This window comes from Dromiciops gliroides, chromosome 1 (genome assembly GCF_019393635.1).
Source record: "Dromiciops gliroides isolate mDroGli1 chromosome 1, mDroGli1.pri, whole genome shotgun sequence".
NCBI lineage: Eukaryota > Metazoa > Chordata > Mammalia > Microbiotheria > Microbiotheriidae > Dromiciops > Dromiciops gliroides.
Genome location: NC_057861.1, coordinates 758,670,196 through 758,689,745, shown reverse-complemented (window position 1 = coordinate 758,689,745; position 19,550 = coordinate 758,670,196). Strand labels below are relative to the sequence as shown.

General features: G+C 52.4%; 1 protein-coding gene across 2 annotated transcripts; it reads right to left on the bottom strand.

Annotated features, from left to right (window-relative positions):
* Window positions 1–3,086: 3,086 nt before the first annotated feature.
* Window positions 3,087–19,024, bottom strand: STK17A (serine/threonine kinase 17a). Of its 2 annotated transcripts, none has more exons than XM_043974167.1 (7): window positions 18,723–19,024; window positions 14,636–14,848; window positions 10,343–10,487; window positions 6,998–7,124; window positions 5,860–5,908; window positions 5,593–5,772; window positions 3,087–5,195 (listed from the first exon to the last, which is right to left on the bottom strand). In XM_043974167.1, the coding sequence occupies exons 1-7, from the start codon at window positions 18,887–18,889 to the stop codon at window positions 4,883–4,885; spliced, it is 1,194 nt and encodes a 397-aa protein (XP_043830102.1). In that variant the 5' UTR covers window positions 18,890–19,024; the 3' UTR covers window positions 3,087–4,882. The 2 variants fall into 2 exon arrangements, with proteins under 2 accessions (XP_043830102.1, XP_043830110.1); XM_043974175.1 differs by lacking the exon at window positions 18,723–19,024 and adding an exon at window positions 17,430–17,542.
* Between the last annotated feature and the right edge of the window lie 526 nt (window positions 19,025–19,550).

Below are 19,550 nucleotides of genomic sequence, written 5' to 3'. Positions count from 1 at the left end.
CCTAATGGTCCCCCTTGTTAGAGACCAGACCAGGAGGGAACTTGGGAGGCCCCTGCTCAGACATGCCCCGTGTACTTGTCATTCCACAGAAAGATGGGAAGAACATCATCGCCCCAAGGACTTGGGACCCGCTGGAGACCTTTGGGTCTTTTCTGGATGTCTGGGCGCCTTCCTTATTCCCATCTTTAACAAAAGTCAGGGGGGGCTTCCTTCCTACTGTGAGTTCCACTCACTCCCTCCTCACAGGCCCATGGCCTCCCTCCCACAACCAACCCAGCAAGTCCATCCACCTCTTAACATTGGCATTTAGCTTCCTCCCTGATGCAGACCGACTGCTTGGCTTTCTTTTTTAACTTTTTTTTTTAATGAACAGAAATCTATTTTTTTCCCTTCTCACCCTTTCCTTAAGATGGTCAGGCCTCTTCTTTAGTCATTTCCACTGATAAAGTCCTCTCTGTTTCTGGTATTTAACTGTTTGAGGCAAGAGGATCAAGAGAAACACTTTGGGGTGTGAAGCCTGGAATTGAATGAACTCGATTCCCGGGTACCTGGGATCTCCTTAGTCCAGTGCCCTGGTGGGTTTTCCACCTGTACAGACTTGTTTGTTTGCAACAGTTCTAAATGAAAACATTTATTCAGCATTTGTTTTGGTGGCAACAACCATTTAATAACAACAGGGCATTCCACCCAGTAGGGAGCATTGATTAGGGGTGCGAGGCTGTCCTCCAGGGCTAGAGCGCTCTCCTTTCTGTGTGACCTCCAAAGCTCAGCTCAGACACTGCCCCCTTTCCTGATCCTCCAGGGGCTAGTACCTTCCTCCCAGATTTCCTCGTATTCCTTTTGTCATCATAACCTCATTATGTGCACAAGTTCTTTTGCTCTAGACTCCAAGCCCCTTGAGGGTAGCCATCACTTCCTTCCTGATGACAAAGCTCCTCCTTGCCACCCTCTGTTAGTACCAGTTGCACTGTCACTCACCTCCCCAATTCAGGTCATGGTGGTGAAGTCAAAGCAAGCTCTATTATTGCCTCCTGTGCTAGACACTGCGCTGAGCTCTAGATAAAGGCACACACCCAAACCAAATCCCCCAGAGTTCCCTTCTTGGGGAGCTCAGTCTACTCAGGGGTGATGCCAGACAGTTCCATGGCCATCCAAGCCCTCCCTCCCACCATCCTCGCTAAGCAGTCTCCCTGTTAGAGCTTCACTCCACCCACATTTATTGCTCGATTCAGATTTCTGCCCCTTGTTATCTGCTGACCCCCAGGGTTCAAGTTTGGCACCTGGCCAATGGTCTTCCTCTCCAGCCGAATTCCTTCTCTCATTCTGAGCAACTTGGCCATTCGTGTAGATATGTCCTCAAATGCCCACCTGCCGCCTCTTCAGTCAGGTCTGTTCCAGTGACTCCACTCTACCCCAGATCAATCAGACATGGTGTCCCGCCCCCCCCCAGCCCCTTCATACTCCAGAAGCTGGTTCTGTACTTGCCACGCTTATGTCCAACTGCAGCCTCATGATGGCCAGTTGTGAGCCCGTGCTGAACTCTTTATCGTCGACACTCTTGCTCCCTTGTCCGATGGATGGAAGATCACACCTTGCCAAACAAGTCCCACCCCTGGGTGGCTCCCACTATCTCTGCCTCTTTGTTCCTACCTCAAGCCTGCTGAAGTGAAAGGGAAGAAATCAGACCCATGCTGATTGGGTCCCCCATGAACATGTGGAGGCCCTTTTATCCATCACAAAGGCAGTTCTGAGCCTGTTCTTTTCTCCAGCCTCCCACACCATCCCTTTCTACTGAAGGTCTTGTCTCATACTTTATGGAGGCTCCCCCTTGCTGGGAGTTCCTTCTTTCCTCATCTCACTCCCCTCCCCCTAACCCTGTACTATTTACTCCTTCACACCTGTCTCTGATGTGTGCCTAGGTTGCCAAAGCAAACCCATTTTCAGCCAGGAACCCTTGATCCACACCTGTGCATCTTTTCCAGCAGATTTTGGGCCCCTTTCCCCACCTCCCCTCACTCTAGCCTTTATTCTCTTTCTCTCTTGGTTTCCAAGACTCAGACCTCTTTGGGTTCAGTTCTCCTGTCTGATCACTGTTAAGGGGAACATGAGCCTTTGAGTCACTCAGCTTCCACAACTCTGGCCATCAGTCCTCCAGGACTCAGAATAGCCCCTCTAACTACAACCCACCAGAAGAGCCTTAAGCAACACCTTTGCCCTTGAAGGTTTGACCTCGGAGATCTTTCCATTGGCAGGTTCAGGTGTTGCTCCCACTCCTCAGATTCCTATCAGGGATGGACATTCACCCTCAAGGGTATCTTGGATATATCCCACTTCATACTCACTCACACCACTCAAGGCCATAGGCCCCACCCTAGGTTGGCTCTTTAACAATTCTTAGAGCCCTTCCCAATCAAGGAGAAGAATTGCATCCCATCTGGTTACCAAGAAGGGATTGGAAAAAGACAAGTCAGTCAAAGTAAGTGGTCCATGTCCAGTGGTGCTGTAACCGTGGCCCTCAGAAGACAGCCACATCTCACTCTGGGGTCTCGCCCAGGGGCCCTACAGGGGAAACCCATTGGAAAGGGAGCTCCCCCAGGGCCACCTCAGCACAGGCAGGGCTGCTTACAGAGATGGGATTATGCTGCAATGCACTCTCTGGGCCGGACACTGCTGGCGAGGGGGAAGGGAGAGCCTAGGCAGATCCTCTGCAGCTTCTAAACCCTGGGGAGGTGGCCCCATGGGGAGCCTCAGACATAGGAGAGGGGGGATGGGGAGCCGCAAAGCTGGGCTAGGTCCAGGTTGAGGAGTTACCTGTAGGAGAGTGGGGGCCCCCAGCACTGTTGGGGGGGGTGTTAGGAGTGTGGGCTTCCTGAGTGATCTTGGTTTTTATTAGGATGGGAAGTTACAATGACAGTGTTGTTGGGCAGGGCCACATGGTGGAGAGTGCTGACCTTGGGAGGGAAAGCTGCCCTGCTCTCTGGGCCTCGGCCCTCACACTAGATGGGAAGTTTCTTGGTTAACAAGTACAAGGGATTTCAGATGGGTGTGTTAGGAAACTGGTTAGTGATATTCCCATGAAACCATGATAGAAATACTGACTTTAATTGGTCTGTTATAAAGACTTTTCATACTGTTTATAACTTACAAACCAGTAAACTTTAATAACTTTATACAGATTATGAATGACTCAAAAATACTTACAAAAACCCAAACTTTAAGGCACAAAATATTAACAGAATGGAGAACACTGCAAATTGCCAAGCAGCCATTTAAAAGAGACTTGGCCTTGCAGCAAATTCACCAGATCGAGCTAAGTAAGTTTATTTCACAACAGAAACCCGCACGGGATGGGAAGATTGGAATGATGGCTGTGTATCTGGTACCATCGAGGTACCGCCACTTCAAAATCTGAGAAATTCATGATTTGCACACAAGCATTATTAAAGAGGGTGTTTTAATGGTAACATTTTAAAGACCCAGGTTCAACTGGTGCCTCTGATGGTGAGAGGCTTGTGCCTAACGTACACTCGGCTCTCCTACTTTCGATGGCCCCTGGTCCCAGCCCCCATTCATTTTCTCCCTTCTGGGGAAGTTGGCCAGTCGCAGGCTCCACCCAAGGAAGCTGCGTAGAAATGGACTCTATATAACCAATTTGCTTAGTCGGCCCAGTGCTCTAGGGCACCAGCCAAGCCGACTGCCGACACTGGGCAATTCAGTCAAATGACACCAAGAAGCAAAAGCTTTGAAAAATAAATTAAATAGGAAAGAGAGCAGGGAGAAGGCTCCGAACAAGACTGAGGCTCCACACAAGGAGAAGGATCGTCAGGTTCCCAGAGGACATAAGACACGGAGGCTGGGAGAACAAACAGCTTAAAGGAGGTGACTCTGCTGGAAGGGGCATCACAGGCATCAGCCAGCAGCTTTTAGCACAAATATGCCTTCAGCCTAAACCAATTTTAACAAGTGGGATCATCTTTCAGAGTGAGCCACCCCTGACAGTCTCTAGAGGGGAGCAGCCATGGCTGTGGAACCAAGGGGATGTGATTAGCTGCCTCCCTCCCTCCCTCCCTCCCTTCCTCCAAGGGCAGGTCAACAGGGTCTTCTCACTGACCACCACCCGTCCGTCCTGATCAGATCACTGCGACCCTGCACTGGCAGCTCTAAGGGTAAGACTGGCTTGGTTTGGCTGCAGGGGAGAGGGAACAAGAGCAGAGTGGACAAACTCTGATTAGGACGGCTCTAATCCCGTCTCTAAACCCCCAGAGTGGAACCACCTCTCAACCTGGCGGTGGGAGAGGGGAACAAACCCGAAGCAGGCTTTTTCATTGACGACCCACATTGTGGAGGGTCCGATTCCAGGAAAGGGTCTAATTACAGGAAACCAAACCGGGAAGACCCCCGCCCCCACTTCCCATTAAACCGTACTGCTTTCTAACTCTTAGAAAAAGGAACCAATGTAAGATCTTGTGCCTTTAAATTCAATTAAGACCCTAAAAAATGTCTAAACTGAAACGGACCCCATCTGGCACAAAGTGATGCCTCGCGTGAGCGCACGTCTAAGGCAAAATTCTCTCGAGCGCTAATTGGCACTTGACGTTTCCCTAGAAAACAAAACTTCGTCATTTAGAGAGTCCTGGAAAAGGAGAGCAGGACCTAGCGGCTTAAAGACCAAAGTGCAAGCCCCACCCCCGTACACGACAGTTAGCGGGCACTGCCGCTCACCAGGCTGGAAAAACCGAATCAGGCACCGTCGCTGCAGCCTCTGCTGACTGTCCGCTGGGCCTAGGAGACCCCTCCTTGGGACACTGGATAGCCGGCCCTGGCCTATAAGCAATGTGGGTGGTTTCCAAAGGAGCCTTGGTGCCGCCAAGCCCCGCTCCGCTCAGTAGATGAACTCCCCAGGCATCTCTTGGAGCAGCGGTGGCTCCTCAAATTTGAACCGCTTGGAGATGACCTTGGGCTCCCTCTTCTCTTTCTCCGCCTGGCGACAGGGCCCCAGTGTATAGGAAGCCACCACAATCAACTCCTCAGCTTCCAGCTTCTCCCCCTCAGCCAGTGGCTCGGCCACAGCAGCTTCCTCTTCCTGGGGGCCACTGGGCTCTTCCATTAAACTCTTGACCCGGAAGGGAGGCTCTGGGCTGCTGCCCTGGGTTAACCAGGGATGTCTCAAACATTCCTCGGCCGTGGCCCGATCCCTGCATCAAACAGACCAACAACAAAACATCAGGCGTCTGACTTAAGGGAAAGCACAGAGGACGATGTCTACACTGGAATTGGTCAAGTGAGATGGACACCTGCATACAATTTCCCATTTCCTCAGACCTTTGATATCCATGAGAAAACATCCCTGTGACCATGGGCCAACGAGGGTCAGTAAAAGCCACACTCGCTGTCAGTTCTCTTTGTGAAGCATGCCCGGGCAGGAATACCACCTTCATGTCCTATTGGGAGTATTTAGAAGTCACTCAGAATCTCCCTCCAGAGTTTTCAGTGTGAAATCCCAACTTTCATGAAGGTGAGAGCCCCACGCTCTGGGCTACTGGACAAGTGACCAGTGCCCAGCGGCCATCACCCCAAACAAGATGTACTTACTCAGGCTTCTTCACTAAAAGCGCTTTGATGAAGTCAATGGCAGACTCTGACACCACATCAAACTCCTCCTCAGAGTAACTGATATTCATCTGAGAGATATTCAAGAACGTTTCTTGTTTATTGTCTCCTAGGAAGGGAGATATTCCTGTAAGCATGACATAAGCCAAGACCCCGATGCTCCTGATGCAAAACACAAAGAAAAAACGCCATCAGAACTGTGGTGAATGAAGAAAACGGAAACAATTCACCGGACCCCCCAAGGCTCACCACATGTCTGTTGCTGTGCTGATTGGATCATAGCTAAGAATTTCTGGAGCTACGAGAGAGGGCAGAAAAAGAATCTGTTAGGAAACCAGTGCTTCAACAATCAAGGGTCAGCAGCCATGAAAAATCCCTTTTCAGCTAACATTCAGCTAACAAAATGGGCACCATTTCTCTCACCCCAAGACCCAACAAGTTTCTGGATAACACTCAAGTTCCAATTCACCCAGATTCAAATGTAGGTGTGAGATGTCCCCACAAATACGGTGAGATTTCTCTGGAAGACACATACTCTGCTGCCCCAACCACAAAGTGACCCCCACAGTTTTCCACCAGACAGATGCCATTCTCTCCTTCATTAACTCCAGAAAACAGGGGCCCTTCACCTGCATCTGGATCTTGATTCTGTTCACTGGCTCAGTCAGAGGTTGAGGCCAGCTAACATATAGTGAGATTCTTACCCTCACCCCACCCATGTGGAAGCTGCCGGAGACGGCTTTCCTTCTGAGCTGGCTCAAGGTTGGAGGTCCTAAACCACCCCCCAAAGACCTTCCAAATGGCCCCAAAGGGTCCAGGACACCACAGTCACCGGAAGGGTCACTCTGCCTGGGTCAGGGCCTGATTAAGGAACTACCTGAAAGCCCAGACACTATCCCTTACATTCCTTCAATTCTCTAAATTCCTTCCCCCTTCCAAGTCAGGATAAAAATCAGCAGGGAAGAGAACAGAAAGACTGGACCTAGGAGGGGGGAGGCTTTGGCTGAATGACCTTCCTGAGGGAGGCAGCCCCTCCCCCAGGCCACTCAGGAAGCCTGGAGAAGCCTGAAATCTGGGGGAATTAAGTGGGCCTTTTTTAAGAGCTATTTTTTTTTTGGAGCAGAAGGAAAGCAATGGGGCTTGTACCATCTGAATGTTGTACAAAATTGCACATGGATAATTTCTATCTGATTGCTTACTGCCCCAGGGAGCGGGGAGGGGAGGAAGGGAGAGAATTTGGAACTCAGAACTTTAAAGCACCACACATGGCAATCACTGGGGGGGCGCGGCACGTGGTGGCGGCACGGACGACAGCAGAGTCACTCCAGAAAGAACACTGAGAACACTTCAATGAACTCGTACCGTACACTGCTCATTTAACACTTACCCACATACTCAGGTGTTCCCATAATTTCTCGGAGCTCTTCACTGCTCTCCATCATTCTTGAAAGGCCAAAATCAACTATCTTGATATCACCCAATGGAGATTCGCTGGTCAGGAGGATATTCTGGGGCTAAAAGAAAAACACGATCCCCCAATACAAGCAAAATAGCGACCCCATTTCTAAAACAAGTGGCTGGTTTGGGCTTCACACCAATCCCGAAGGAAGGAATTCTTGAGCTGCACCATGAGGCGTGTGTAGCACTCAAGCCTGGGAGGCACAGGGAGGGGGCTCCAGGCAGAGCAGGGTCCGCTGCCCAGTGGGATGCACCAGCCCGCTGCTACAGGACCTCTGTCTCTAGATGCTTCCTTCTCTTCCACTGTAATGGGTCCCTGCACCTCCCCCAGGGGGCCAGAGTGCCGCCCACTTGCCCTCGTCTTCCTCTCCAAAACAGGGCACCCAGAAGTGGACCCGCCACAACACAACAGGGCCAGGGCCCCTCCCTCTGCCCATGTGTAGATGACCTCGGTGCCCAGATGGGCTCTCCGCCTCCAGAATTACCTTCCGATGCTGGGGCCTGTACTTCTGGTCAGCCTCATTGGGGGTGGCACAGCTGGGAGCTGAAGGCCCAGCAGAGTGCAGAGGGCACAACGTGGGCAAGGCTGGAGGGCCCAGCCAAACCCTTAAAGCCCATCCCACAACTGGCATGGGGTGCCGCTTCTCCCTCAGAGGACCCTCATCTCTCTCATGGAATTGGGGTCTACCTGCCCCCCCCATCCCCCAGCTTCCCTTTTTCTAAAGAGTTTCGGAAATGGTGAATCCAGCTTGGCTTTACCAAGAATAGGCGGCCTCCCCATTCCTGCCAGCCCTAGCCCCAGCCCCTTCCAGAGCAGCAGGTTTCAGGAAGGGCCAAGGCCATCGGTGTGGCTGTGTATGCCGCCTGGCAATGTGCTAAGTCCTGGGGTACAGAGGAAGGGAGAGACCCCCATCCCTCCCCTCCAGCTGTTTCTAAGGGAGGAGACAGGAGCCAATGAGGACCAAACCGGCGCATGGAAGGCACTAGTACAGGGGATGGTGGAGGTGGAGGGTGGGCACCCCAAAGGGAGGGCACAGCAGAGGTGCAGAAGAGTTGAGCTGGAAGGGGGCCAGACTGGGGAGGGCTTTAGGGGGCACCTGCGGGGAGCCAGGCTGCAGCTCCTCAGGAGCCAGTGAGAAGGCCCCAAGTTTGTCTCCAAAGGGGAGAGACAGGGGATGCTTTCAGGGCTGGCTGACTGAGAGGGGTGGCAGGGCTGGTTTTGAAGGGTGAGATATGTCTGCAGCCAGTATTCTGGGACAGCACAATGGTTATCGATAGGGTGGGCAGGACCAGGGGGTGAACCTCAGGAGAAGGTGGGCAGGATGGGAAGAGCCACCTCTTCCAGTGAGGCGGGGAGGGGAAGCTCTCGGGAGACTGGAGAGTGGGCCTCCCCAGCCACATCCTCTGCCACCTCCGCACAAAATCAGTTTTTACGCTGCTGAAAAGGGTGGGTAAGCAGTCTCTTAAGAAAAAAAAAGAAAAATTTCATTTGCCTTGTTTTCTTTTTTTGGCAATGGGGAAAGAGATGACAAAATTAATGAATCCTTTAACTTACTTAAAACAAACAGATTTCTTTTTATAGCGCACAAAGGATCCTTTCCTTCTCAACCCCAGAGCACCACCTCTTACAACAAAAGAGAACAAACAGTCCAGAGAAACGGACACACTGCAAGTGTCAATATATGTCGTGTTTCTCACCCATAGTCCCCCACCTCTGAAAAGAGCTGGGGGAGGTTAACACAGTTTCCAATGTTTCCATTTCATGCCCCACTCACCCGGATCTCAGAGCAATTCAACACAGATTTCCTGAGTGCCTATGAGGACTGGGCCTGGGCCAGGTAAGTGGGTGTTGAAGAAGCTTCAGCCCGGGGCTTCAATCCTGGCTCAGGGACCTTGGACAAGTCCCTTCCCTCTGTCCCTGGGTCCTCCCTCACAGAACTTGTGACTTAAGTGCTTTTAAACCAAAAGCTTTGGCCCCTCGTTTCTAACCCTGCTCACCCACGCATCAGAAGCTAGCTTCTAGCCCCTGTGTTCTTTGTTAAAGAAAACCAGGATGTGAAGGAATCCCAGCGATGGGTAAGCATTTATGCAGTTCCTGCTGTGTGCGCCTGATGCTGGGTGCTTTACAATGATTATCTCATTGGAGGCAAACAAAAGGGAAGTGACTTGCCTAGGATCACACAGCTAGGAGATGTCTAAGGCTGGATGTGCCCCCGCCTTGGGTCTTGCTGACTCCCCTGCCCACAAACTGCCCCATAGTCCTGTTCTCTCTCCCGCTGGGGCAGGGAATGTTTTACCTTTCCTTGTATCCAACGTGTCTGGCACACAGTCGGTGCTTAATAAAGGCTCAGTGACTAACTGGCTGACCGAATTATCCTTTTCTCTGCTGCTTCTGCCAAAAGGACTCAGGTGCTCTGAACGGCAGCAGGGCCGTGGACGCCAGGACAGACTGACCTCCCAACACAGACACTGTCGGAAGCAGTCTGTGTGGAGAACCGTGGGTCGGTTCTTTCTCAAACACAAACCCCAGGCTAAGGGGACAGTGATGGGGACGATGGACGGCCTCTTCTCCCTCTGCCTTTGAATACGTCTGATCGAAACGACATTTTCTTTCCATCCGACGTTCCCTTCCGCTGTGCTCCATTTCTTTTGGCCTCCAAGGCCCCGCCCCCTTGCCCTAGGTCACGCCCTCCTCACCTCCCGCCAGTTACTCCTGGAGTTTCCAGGTAGGCACAAAGAGATCCTTCTCGAATACAAATCTGACCACGTCCCTGATCCCATCCATGAACCCTCCGCACACACACTGGGGCGTAGTCACACTGTCCTTCCGGCTGTCCCTCCCATTCGGTGCCATGACTGCACCCCCTCCATACTTCTATCAGAACACCCATGGCCTTCAGAGCTTAACTCAAGCATCACTTACTACGTCAGGCTTCTACCCGCCCCCAATCCACACAGGGGCAGTGGGGCTATATGGGGGGAAGCCCATCTTGTCCCCCCTCCCCATGGTGGGGGGGGGGAGTGTCCTGAAAACCCAGAGAGAAGAGAGTACTAGGGAGGAGGAGACTGAGAAGAGGCCCCAGCCAGGCCATAAAAGTGGGGGCACTGACTGTAGCCAAGCGGTTCAGCTGTGATCTCCTCGGACCCTGGTCCTATCTTTTCAAGGTCTGGTCCCTAAGGAGTCTCTCAGACCCCACTGGAGCATGGACACCCCACAGTCCAAGGCCCCTTTGTCAGTCTCCACAAGGACGTTTGTAAGAAAACCAAGGCTCACCTTCAGATCAAGATGAACCACATTGTGGGCGTGTAAGAAGGAGACGCCTTCCAAGATCTGCCTCATTAGTCTCTGAACATCTTTCTCTTTAAAGGCTTCTTCTCTCTCAGCTACACATTGGTCAAAAATTTCACCTCCGGCAGCACTAGGGAAAAAGAGTATTTATAGATTTTGAGTACAAAAACAGCCTTTTCCCATTTAAGCCACATGGAATGGCACAGATATTTTTACAGTCAGTAACTAGCATTTTTAACAATCTGCTTAGCATTTGTGGTCAGTACAATTCAAAATGACAGTCATCAATACGTCCCAAGCAAAACTGACATGTTTCATACTGACATGATCTATCTCTGCGGTCATCTCATATCTGAAGGCAACTCATTTAAGAGAGGCCAAAAGAATCTCACTCTTTTTCATGATCAAACAAAGGTGCTGTTCCTGTTGTCACAGAAAGTGTCCCTGGGGGCAGCGAGGTGGCACAGTGGGTAGAGCACCAGCCCTGGATTCAGGAGGACCTGAGTTCAAATCTGGCCTCAGACCCTTGACACTTCCTAGCTGTGTGACCCTGGGCAAGTCACTTAACCCCAGTTGCCTCACCAAAAAAAAAAAAAAAAAAAAAGAAAAAGAAAAAAAGAAAGTGTCCCTGACTTGGGTCTCAGGCTCTACTTGATGGCTGTGCTGCCTCCGGAGCCGGCTGGGAAGTCTGAACGATTGGCCATGCTTCCAAAGGACTTTGTGACCATCAAGTACCATGTAAATGCAAGAAGGCAGCATCATTACCATACTGTTTTAAAAAGAGGCTGTTCTCTTAAATTCGGATTTGTTTGGAATGAAAAAAAAAAGCTATACCTAAATGTTTAGCACTGGAAAAGAACTGTATTAACTACAAAAATAACTGGAAGAGGGGGCAGCTAGGTGGCACAGTGAATAAAGCACCAGCCCTGGATTCAGGAGGACCTGAAATTCAGCCTTAGACACTTGACACTTACTAGCCATGTGACCCTGGGCAAGTCACTTAACCCTCATTGCCCAGCAAAACCAAAACAAACAAAGAAACAAAAACTGGAAGAAACTGGATATTTTCCTAGAAGAAAGCAGGTTTTATCATATAAAAATTGAAAGCATCACAGCAAGGTAAAGAAAATACAGAAGTGATGTAAATTTATAAAAGAGAAAAAGGGTTTTTTTTCCATGATTAAGGCTATGCCCTCTTACAGGATCTCAGAAAGTTAAAGCTTTAAGAATCATGACATTTCTGTAGGGGATGTTGAAGGCCCTCTCCGAGGGGGAAATGACAGGGTTGTGGTTGGGCAGGCAGGCAGCTGCACCAGCTCCTCCATCTTTAAACTTCATCTCGAAGCCTGACCACAATACACTTGGGGATTTCCGGCTCATCTCTTCTGTCCCCTTTACTGAGAAATCTTACCAAACAACTTCCTAAAACTGGCTGGACTCTTCACTTTTTGTGAAGGCTCACCTTTTTACTAATTGGTGATGCTTCTTATGGAGAATTCCCACAAGATGGCACATTCCCAAGGCCTCCCCTTGGCTGCCTGAGCGACCCCCACCCAGCACCATTGCTCTGACCCGGACTCTTCATGCTTTCCCAAGACTAGCTAACAAATCGACTTGTGTGTGTGTGTGTGTGTGTGTGTGTGTGTGTGTGTGTGTGTGTCAATTGGGGTTAAGTGACTTGCCCAGGATCACACAGCTATTAAGTGTCAAGTGTCTGCGGCTGGATTTGAACTCAGGTCCTCCTGATTCCAGGGCCAGTGCTATATCCACTGAGCCCCCAGCTGCCCCACAAATCGACTTTTGAAAGAAAGACCTGCTACTTCTTGAAAAACACCAGGGAAGTAGAGCAGGACATACGGGGAAAGACCCATTCCCTGAAAGGAGTAAAAAGGGGAGTCTGAGGGAATTGTTCAGAAAAGACATTTGAAAATGCTGCTTTGTCAACAAATTAGGTCAAAAACCCTGAAAAATCCCACTTTTTGTATCCAGTTTTCTTCCAGAGGAACGTGGTCTCTGGGCACCAGCAATTTCTAGACCTCACATTTAGGTTAAAAGCTTGTCAAAGCGTGTCAAGAAGCATTCTGAGCACCTACTATGTGCCGGGCACTGAGCCAAGTGCTGGGGACACAAAGGGCAGAAAACCAGGTCGTGCCCTCCAGGAGCCCCGGGTCTAACGGGAGGGGGGAAGGCAAGCGGGGGACAATGTACAAACAAGCTCTGGCAGGATGGGTTGGGGCTGGTCTCAGAGAGAAGCCTAACCAGGCCTGAGGACAGGAAAGGATTCTTGTCCAAGGCGGAACGTCTGCTGAGACTGGTGGGAAGCTGGGGCTTGACAGGAGGAGAGAGAACATTCCGGGCATGGGGGATGGTCTGAGAAAACTGATGGGCAGCCAGGAGATGGAGAGTGGGGTGAGCAGGCAGAGGGCATGAGGTGTGAGAGGCTGGGGGAGGTGGGAAGGGCCAGATGACAGCATGTGACCTTGGACCTTGTCTGCAGCCTGTGTGCCCTGACTTCTGTGTGGTAAACAGAGAGAGCAGAAGCCAACAGAAGCAGCAGGGGCTGGGCCCAGGCCAGAGGCCAGCACACTCTCCTCAGAGTCACAGACAATGATGGGCATCAACGTCACCTGGAGCCAATGCCATAGACCCAGAAATCAGAAGTCACCCGATTTTAAACTACATGGAGGAGCAGTGCTGGTGTATCTCATCCAAGCAGAGACAAAGCCCGGAGGCTAGTGACCTTGGCAGAAATATCTCCCTCACCCCCCCTCCTCCCAATGCCCAGCTCCTAGAACAAGGGTTCCCAACTCATGTGCGTGTGCATGTGTGTGTATGTGTGTGTGTGTGTGTGTGTGTGTGTATAAGAGAGAGAGATGGACCCCTTGGGCAATCTGGGAAAACCAAATAATTCAATAGCTGAAAGAAAAGTCCATTAGAGGTTAAAGGAATTTCAATAATGAGTAAGTGAAGGAATTAGATGTCTTGCCCCCCTCCCCTCTATACAAGTTTATGGCCTTGGACTCTGTAAGCATCTGGAGGGAGACCCAAGGCCAAGAATTCTGCCTCCCAATGAAAACATATGATTCTAACAGACCTTGGGGACAGCATCAGAGGCAGGAGGAGGACGGGGCGGCCGAGCTCCAGACTATTTCAGTTACAGAGTCATTGGGCCCTGCCGCTCTCACAAAGAACGTGCTGATTCAAGCCGAGAGCCCTCCCAGGAGAATGCCCTGGTTCAGGTCCGATGACTCCCATAGGCCGAGGTTACTTCCTGAATACGCTTTCCCTCTGGAGACCCTCACTGTTCACTGAAGAGCCCTTGTTCTGAAAAGACCCCAATCAAGTCCCCTGTGGTTTGCCACTGGCCCACGGCTGCCAACCACTGTTCTTCACGACTGGCACAGAGACAGAGGTGGTCTGCTCATGCCCAACGTGTGGCTGACACCAAGAACTAAACTGTGGGTGTCAGGCACAGCCTCTCAGAGCCCAGGGCTGAGAAGCATGGAACGTCTTGCATTTGGTAAGATGCAGTCTGGGGCTCCCGGCTGACTTCAACCACCTAAGGGAGTTAAAGAAGACTCAGTGGGAGAGCCCAGGACTGCCACGCACAGGAGGGGCCAGACCGCTTCTGCTGGGCTTCAGGACAACTCGAGGAGCGGAAGAAGACTCAGAACTGATGTCCTGGTGTGGAGTGGGCTGCCTCTAGAGGCATGGCTCCCTGCTTGCTGGAGAGCCCTTTGGGGGATGGGTTGGACTGGGAAGTCAGAGGCCCTTCCAACTCCCCAATTCGGTGTTTCTGATTATCCTGTTAGTCTATTATTTGCAAAACTGTCCTCTCTCACATGCTCTTGCTCTGTAAAGGGACAAGAGGAAGACTGTGTCCTGGAGCCTGCCTGAAGTCGACCAAGAACCTTCTGGAAGGGAAGCAGCCGTCCTCACGGCTGCCCTACCCCATCCTGGTTCTTTGTACACTCAGTCTTGGAGAATGGAAAAAGGAATGAGTCTGACACTTTTTCCTAAAAGGAGATGATACAGAAAGCATCTGACTATGTGAGTAGTTTCTCATGTGGTCTGCTGATCACTGCTGATCACTCACCTTGTGAAGAACATCGACTATCTGAAGCCCCCTTGCACTGTTTACGAGAAAGAATTAAATGTGAAAGCCTCCAGTCTGATGCTGGGAGAGGGGCCACAGTGGCCAAGGTAGCTCTCTCCCGGCTAGACTAGAGACAAGTCTACGGATGTCACCACGCCCCTGAACTTTAGGGAAATACTTACTACTCCAGCACTAAGATCATTTCTGAGGAGGTCTCATAGACTTCATGCAAGCTGATGACCCGCTGGTTGCCCTGGGCGAGCTCCAGGACTGCGATCTCATGAATGATTTCCGTCCGGCACTCTTGGCCTTTTCTCCTTTTTCTCATGAATTTTGCAGCAAACTCTTTTCCAGAATCTTTCTTGACACATTTCCTCACCACTGCAAATTTGCCTCTGGAATTAAATAAGAAGACAGACACTCACACTTAGGTGACCACAGATTTTCTGAAGACAGAATTTTAAAAAACCTACAATGTCAACAAGGCCAGCCTGAAAGCAGCCGTGCCAATTCAGAATGTACCTTCATTTCCTTGGTCAAAATTTGGGTCAGCCATATTTAGTCAGACAAGACACTATATTATTAAACAGTTTTTTAAAAAGCAGATTTATTTTTTAAATGATCCAATCACCATCCTCAATTAACAGTACCCTAATAATAAAAAATTACATCAAACTCCATCTATAGCAGAGGTGACAAATTCAATGCCCCCCACCTGAGTGTGGTCCCAACCAGATTACAATGTGATTGGGAAACAGTTGAACAAAATAAAAATGCAACACAACATAGATAATGCTCATTTGTGGTTTTCTAAGTCAACATGTGGCCCATATGGTTCTGTTTCTATTTGAGTCTGACAGTCCTGCTCTGCCAAATAGTTTTTGCAAACAAAACTACTGTTTAAAGCACTAATTCCCAGGTAATTTAGGCTTGAACTGATGATATTCTTAGATTAATGTTTACAAGGATTCACTTTCACAAGACACAATTCTTTAAGAAATCTGATTCTGAGCCTCTCACCCCCCCCCCCGCCCCCCAATTACAGAATGCTGGCCCCCTGACCATGCCCTTGTCTGGAATTCACTCTCTCCTTTCTGACCATCTCCCTCTTCCTTTCAGCAGCAGCTCAGGGGCCACTCTCTGTAGGAAGCCTTTGCTGAGACTTCTATCTGCTTCCTGACTGCCTTCCCTCCCAAATTACCTTGGACTTATATTCCTCTGGATATATTGGGATTTATTCACCCTCTATTTATTCTGTGTATGTTTTGATATGAACTTACTGCTTCCCTCTTTAGAGTGTAAGCTCCTGCAAGTAAGATTCGAGGCAATTTCATACTTCCATCTCCAGTACCTTGCACAGAGTAGGTGCTTGGGTCAATCTGTGACTGATTTTGCTCCTGCCAATCCTGCTTTAGTCTTCAGTCCTTCGGCCTCAGCTGTCCACTGGACAGCTTTTACCTGCTACCTCCCACCCACTTCTTCCCAGTAAATCCTTGGTCCCACACACTTCCCTACTGCTCCCCCAGTCATAGTGGTTCCCTGCCTCTCCCTTCCCTCACCCCTATGCCACAGCCTATCACTTGCTAAGAAGTGGTAAATATACCTCCACGACACACATCTGACCCCTTCTGCTCATTGTTGAGCACTTATTAAATGACTACTGTATTCCAGGCACTGTGACTGGTGCAGGGGGTACAAACACCAACAATAAAACAATCTCTATGCTCACAAACAGCTGACATTCTTTTTTTTTTAGTGAGGCAATTGGGGTTAAGTGACTTGCCCAGGGTCACACAGCTAGTAAGTGTTAAGTGTCTGAGGTCAGATTTTAACTCAGGTACTCCTGACTCCAGGGCTGGTGCTCTATCCACTGCGCCACCTCGCTGCCCCCAACAGCTGACATTCTAATGGACGAGCACAGTAAAAACCAAGTATGGCACAAGTATAAACTGAGTAAACCCAAAGAGACACACAAGGCAGCTCGGGAGGCGAAGCGCTAGCAGTTGGGGACATCAGGAAAGGTTTTTGTGCTGGTAAAGAGCTGGAAGCCAAGGGGGAGCCTGTCAATTGTCAGTCAGTCAGTCAGTCAGCAACATGTATGAAGAGCCGTCTATGTGCAGGCGCTGTGCTGGGCCCTCAGAGAGCCCCCAGTCTAAGGAGGGAGGTAGCATGAAAATACCAGTGGACAGACAAGATACAGACAGGACCAACAGGAGCCAGAGGCAGCAGGCTGGCTGAGCAATGACAGTCTATATATGTGCGCAAGAGAGCAGGGGAAGGACCGTGAGCAGAGCCAGAACAGTAACAGACTGTGAGATGAAGCTCCACGATTCCAAAGGACTTGAGATGAAAGATGGCGGCCCAGGACTGGGGGCAGTGGGGGTGGGGACAGGACACAAGAGAGACCCTGGGGGGAAGGGGGTGGACCAAGGCTCAGGGAAGAGAAGGCAAGTCTGAAAATAAGTTTTGTTTTGTTTTTGCTTTTTTAAAAGGCTAGGCTGGGGCTTTAAAAGCAGAACAATGTCCTCATGGCTCAGAAGAGGAAGCTGAGGGACAGGGAGTGACTGACAACTCCCTCCTTCCCCCAGAAGCCCCAGGGCAGGAAGCCTGTACCCAGATCAGGCCTCAGTGCCTGAGCCCACAGGGTCCTCCTGCTCCCCCCCACCTAGTGGTGCCCCGGCTGTCAAACCCAGAGAAGCCCCCTCACAATCTTCACGATCGGCTCTCGCCCTCCCTGCCCGTTCACGCCGCTCATTCCGCACCTTGGCATCTACAGAGGCCCCCATGTTTGGGATGCACCTGCCCCCCCTCCCCCCTCTAGCTCCCTACAAAGCACAGCGCAGGAGCCACCTGTTCAGGCCTTGCTGCTCCCGGAAAGGACCACAAAGCAAACCAATCTGCTGAAATGCAGTTAGTGCTGCCAGAGACCCTCAGAAAGGCCCTTGGCGCAGACCGGGATCTCCCAAGTGCACAAACCTCCTGCTCTCCGGCCCAGGCGGTCACAGCTACTCTGAGCCGAAACTGACTTCCCTGTCACTTTCACACCAGGGCCCGAGTTCTGCCCCGCCCCCTGCCCATCAGTCCCTTAGGGGAGCAGTGTGACCGTGGGACACACTCAATACACAAATCCATTTCTCCAGTGGGATGGGAACCTGCAAAGGAGCCACTTCCCCAGTGGAGACTTTGGACGAGTCACAGCAAAAGTGGGCGGGGAAGGGGAGTCACCAGGAGTAGGCAGGTGAGGGAGGGGCTCAGGGACAGCAGCAGAGAACTCAAATAAATACAATTTAAAAGTGGGTGGGGAGCAGCTAGGTGGCCCAGTGGATAAAGCGCAAGCCCTGGATTTAGGAGGACCTGAGTTCAAATTCAGCCTCAGACACTTGACACTAGCTGTGTGACCCTGGGCAAGTCACTTAACCCTTATTGCCCCCCTCCCCAAAAGTGGATAAATAACAACATCTGTTCAATCCAGAAAAGCTGCAAAGCCTACCCCCCTTCCTCGATGTCTCAGCCCCAAAGCTGCAGCGCTCAATGGGGTTCATGTCCAATTAAGTATTAAATGATAAGACACGGAGGGGCTCAGTGGCTGCTGCAGAGCAGGGGACCCCCCCCCCCCAACATTTGGGAAAGTCCTATCCGTCCGGGTTGGAGATCGCCTCCAGGAAGTGTAGGATGGGGTCTTCTCCTCCCGAAGACTCCCAAGGATGGGGTACCCCACCCACATGACCCCTTCTGCCCGGGTTTGGGGGGGTCCTCTGGGCCCCTTCATCTCTGCCTCTGCTTCCATACTGGGCTCAGGCTGTTTGTGCCGGGGGTCTCTGAGCCGTGGGCCCGGGTGGGTGAGAGGTGTTTGGGGTCTGCCTCGGGACATCACAGGAGGAGGACGACACCCCCGCCAGCGGGTGCGGGAGCACGGCTGAAGCGCCTCATTATTACACACTGCGGGGGGACCACCCGCACAAGCCCGGGCTCCCCAAAGTCCCCGGGAGGGCCTAGGCTTCAGCGCTCGCACCTGCACCCAGACTTTGGGGACGCCCGGGACTCGGGGCCAGGGAGGGGAGGGGGCGGCGGGCCCGGGGCCGGCTTCCCCTCGAGCCCCCTCTCCTTCCCAGCCTTTTCTGGCCGTGAACGTCTGCTCCGGCCCCCCCCCCTCCCTGGAGTCCCCCCCCAGACCGCGCCGGCCCAGGGACCGTCCCCCCGACCGGTGAGTGCGGAAGGACACGGAGATCCCCCTGCCCCGTGCCTCAGTTTCCCCGGGGCGCCGCTCACCTGCCCAGCTCGCGGCCCGGGCTCAGGCCGTAGCGCTCCTGGAAGGGCTCCCGGCGCACCGGGGTGCGGATATCCCGCAGCAGGCCCCGCGTCCGGCCCCGCGCCCTCTCCGGGGGGATCCCGGCCCCGGCCGCTCCGGCCGCCGCCGCCTCCTCCGGGGGGATCATGGCTCCCGTCCGGCCTCGGCTCCGGCCCCCGCCGCCGCCCGCGCTCCCGGCCCCGCGCGCTCCCGGCTCCGGCTCTCGCGGGACTCCCGCCAACCGCCGCTCAGCCCACACTGAGCGCGAGAGCCCCGCGCGCAGCCTGTGCCTCCGGCCGCGAGCCTCCGCGCCTGCGCGCCGGCCGGGCCCCGCCCCCAGAGGCGGGGCCTCCGCGCACCTCCCGAGGGTTAAGGCCGGCCGAGGGCGAGCAGCGGCGCCACCTTCCGGTGCGGTCTCGGAATTGCAGGGGACCGAGTTGGGAGCATCTCCCGGCGCGGGGAGGAGGGCAGGCGCGAGCGTGGGGCGGTCGGTGGAACGACAAGCGCGCGATGCCAAAGGCCTCCCCTCTGCTGCTCACGCCGCCCCGCAAGCATCGGGGCGGGTTGGCCATGCGGCCACGGCCTTGCAGAAGGGGAGGGGGCTTCACTCTTCGTAATGAGAGGCCTGGTCACGGGACCCCTCTTTAGCCTCCGTGGCTCGGTCTGCCATGTGAGAATGACCCACGGAGAGGACCCTGCCCTCTCCCCCCCAAGGGCAGGAGGCGGGGCCGGGATGACCAGCGGTGCCAGCCCAAGGAGCGGAAGGAGGGGCGGCCACCTCGTCTACACCCACACACCCAGCTGGGTCG

Bases quoted from the DNA above. Each gene is read 5' to 3' on its own strand.
- STK17A (XM_043974167.1), bottom strand. From the start codon at position 18,889: ATGATCCCCCCGGAGGAGGCGGCGGCGGCCGGAGCGGCCGGGGCCGGG. The intron at 5,909-6,997 runs GTAAGTGTTAAA...CCTCTCTCGTAG, and splicing joins GGGAACACCTGAGTATGTGG to CTCCAGAAATTCTTAGCTAT. The intron at 5,196-5,592 runs GTAAGTACATCT...TGTTTGATGCAG, and splicing joins CTTTTAGTGAAGAAGCCTGA to GGATCGGGCCACGGCCGAGG.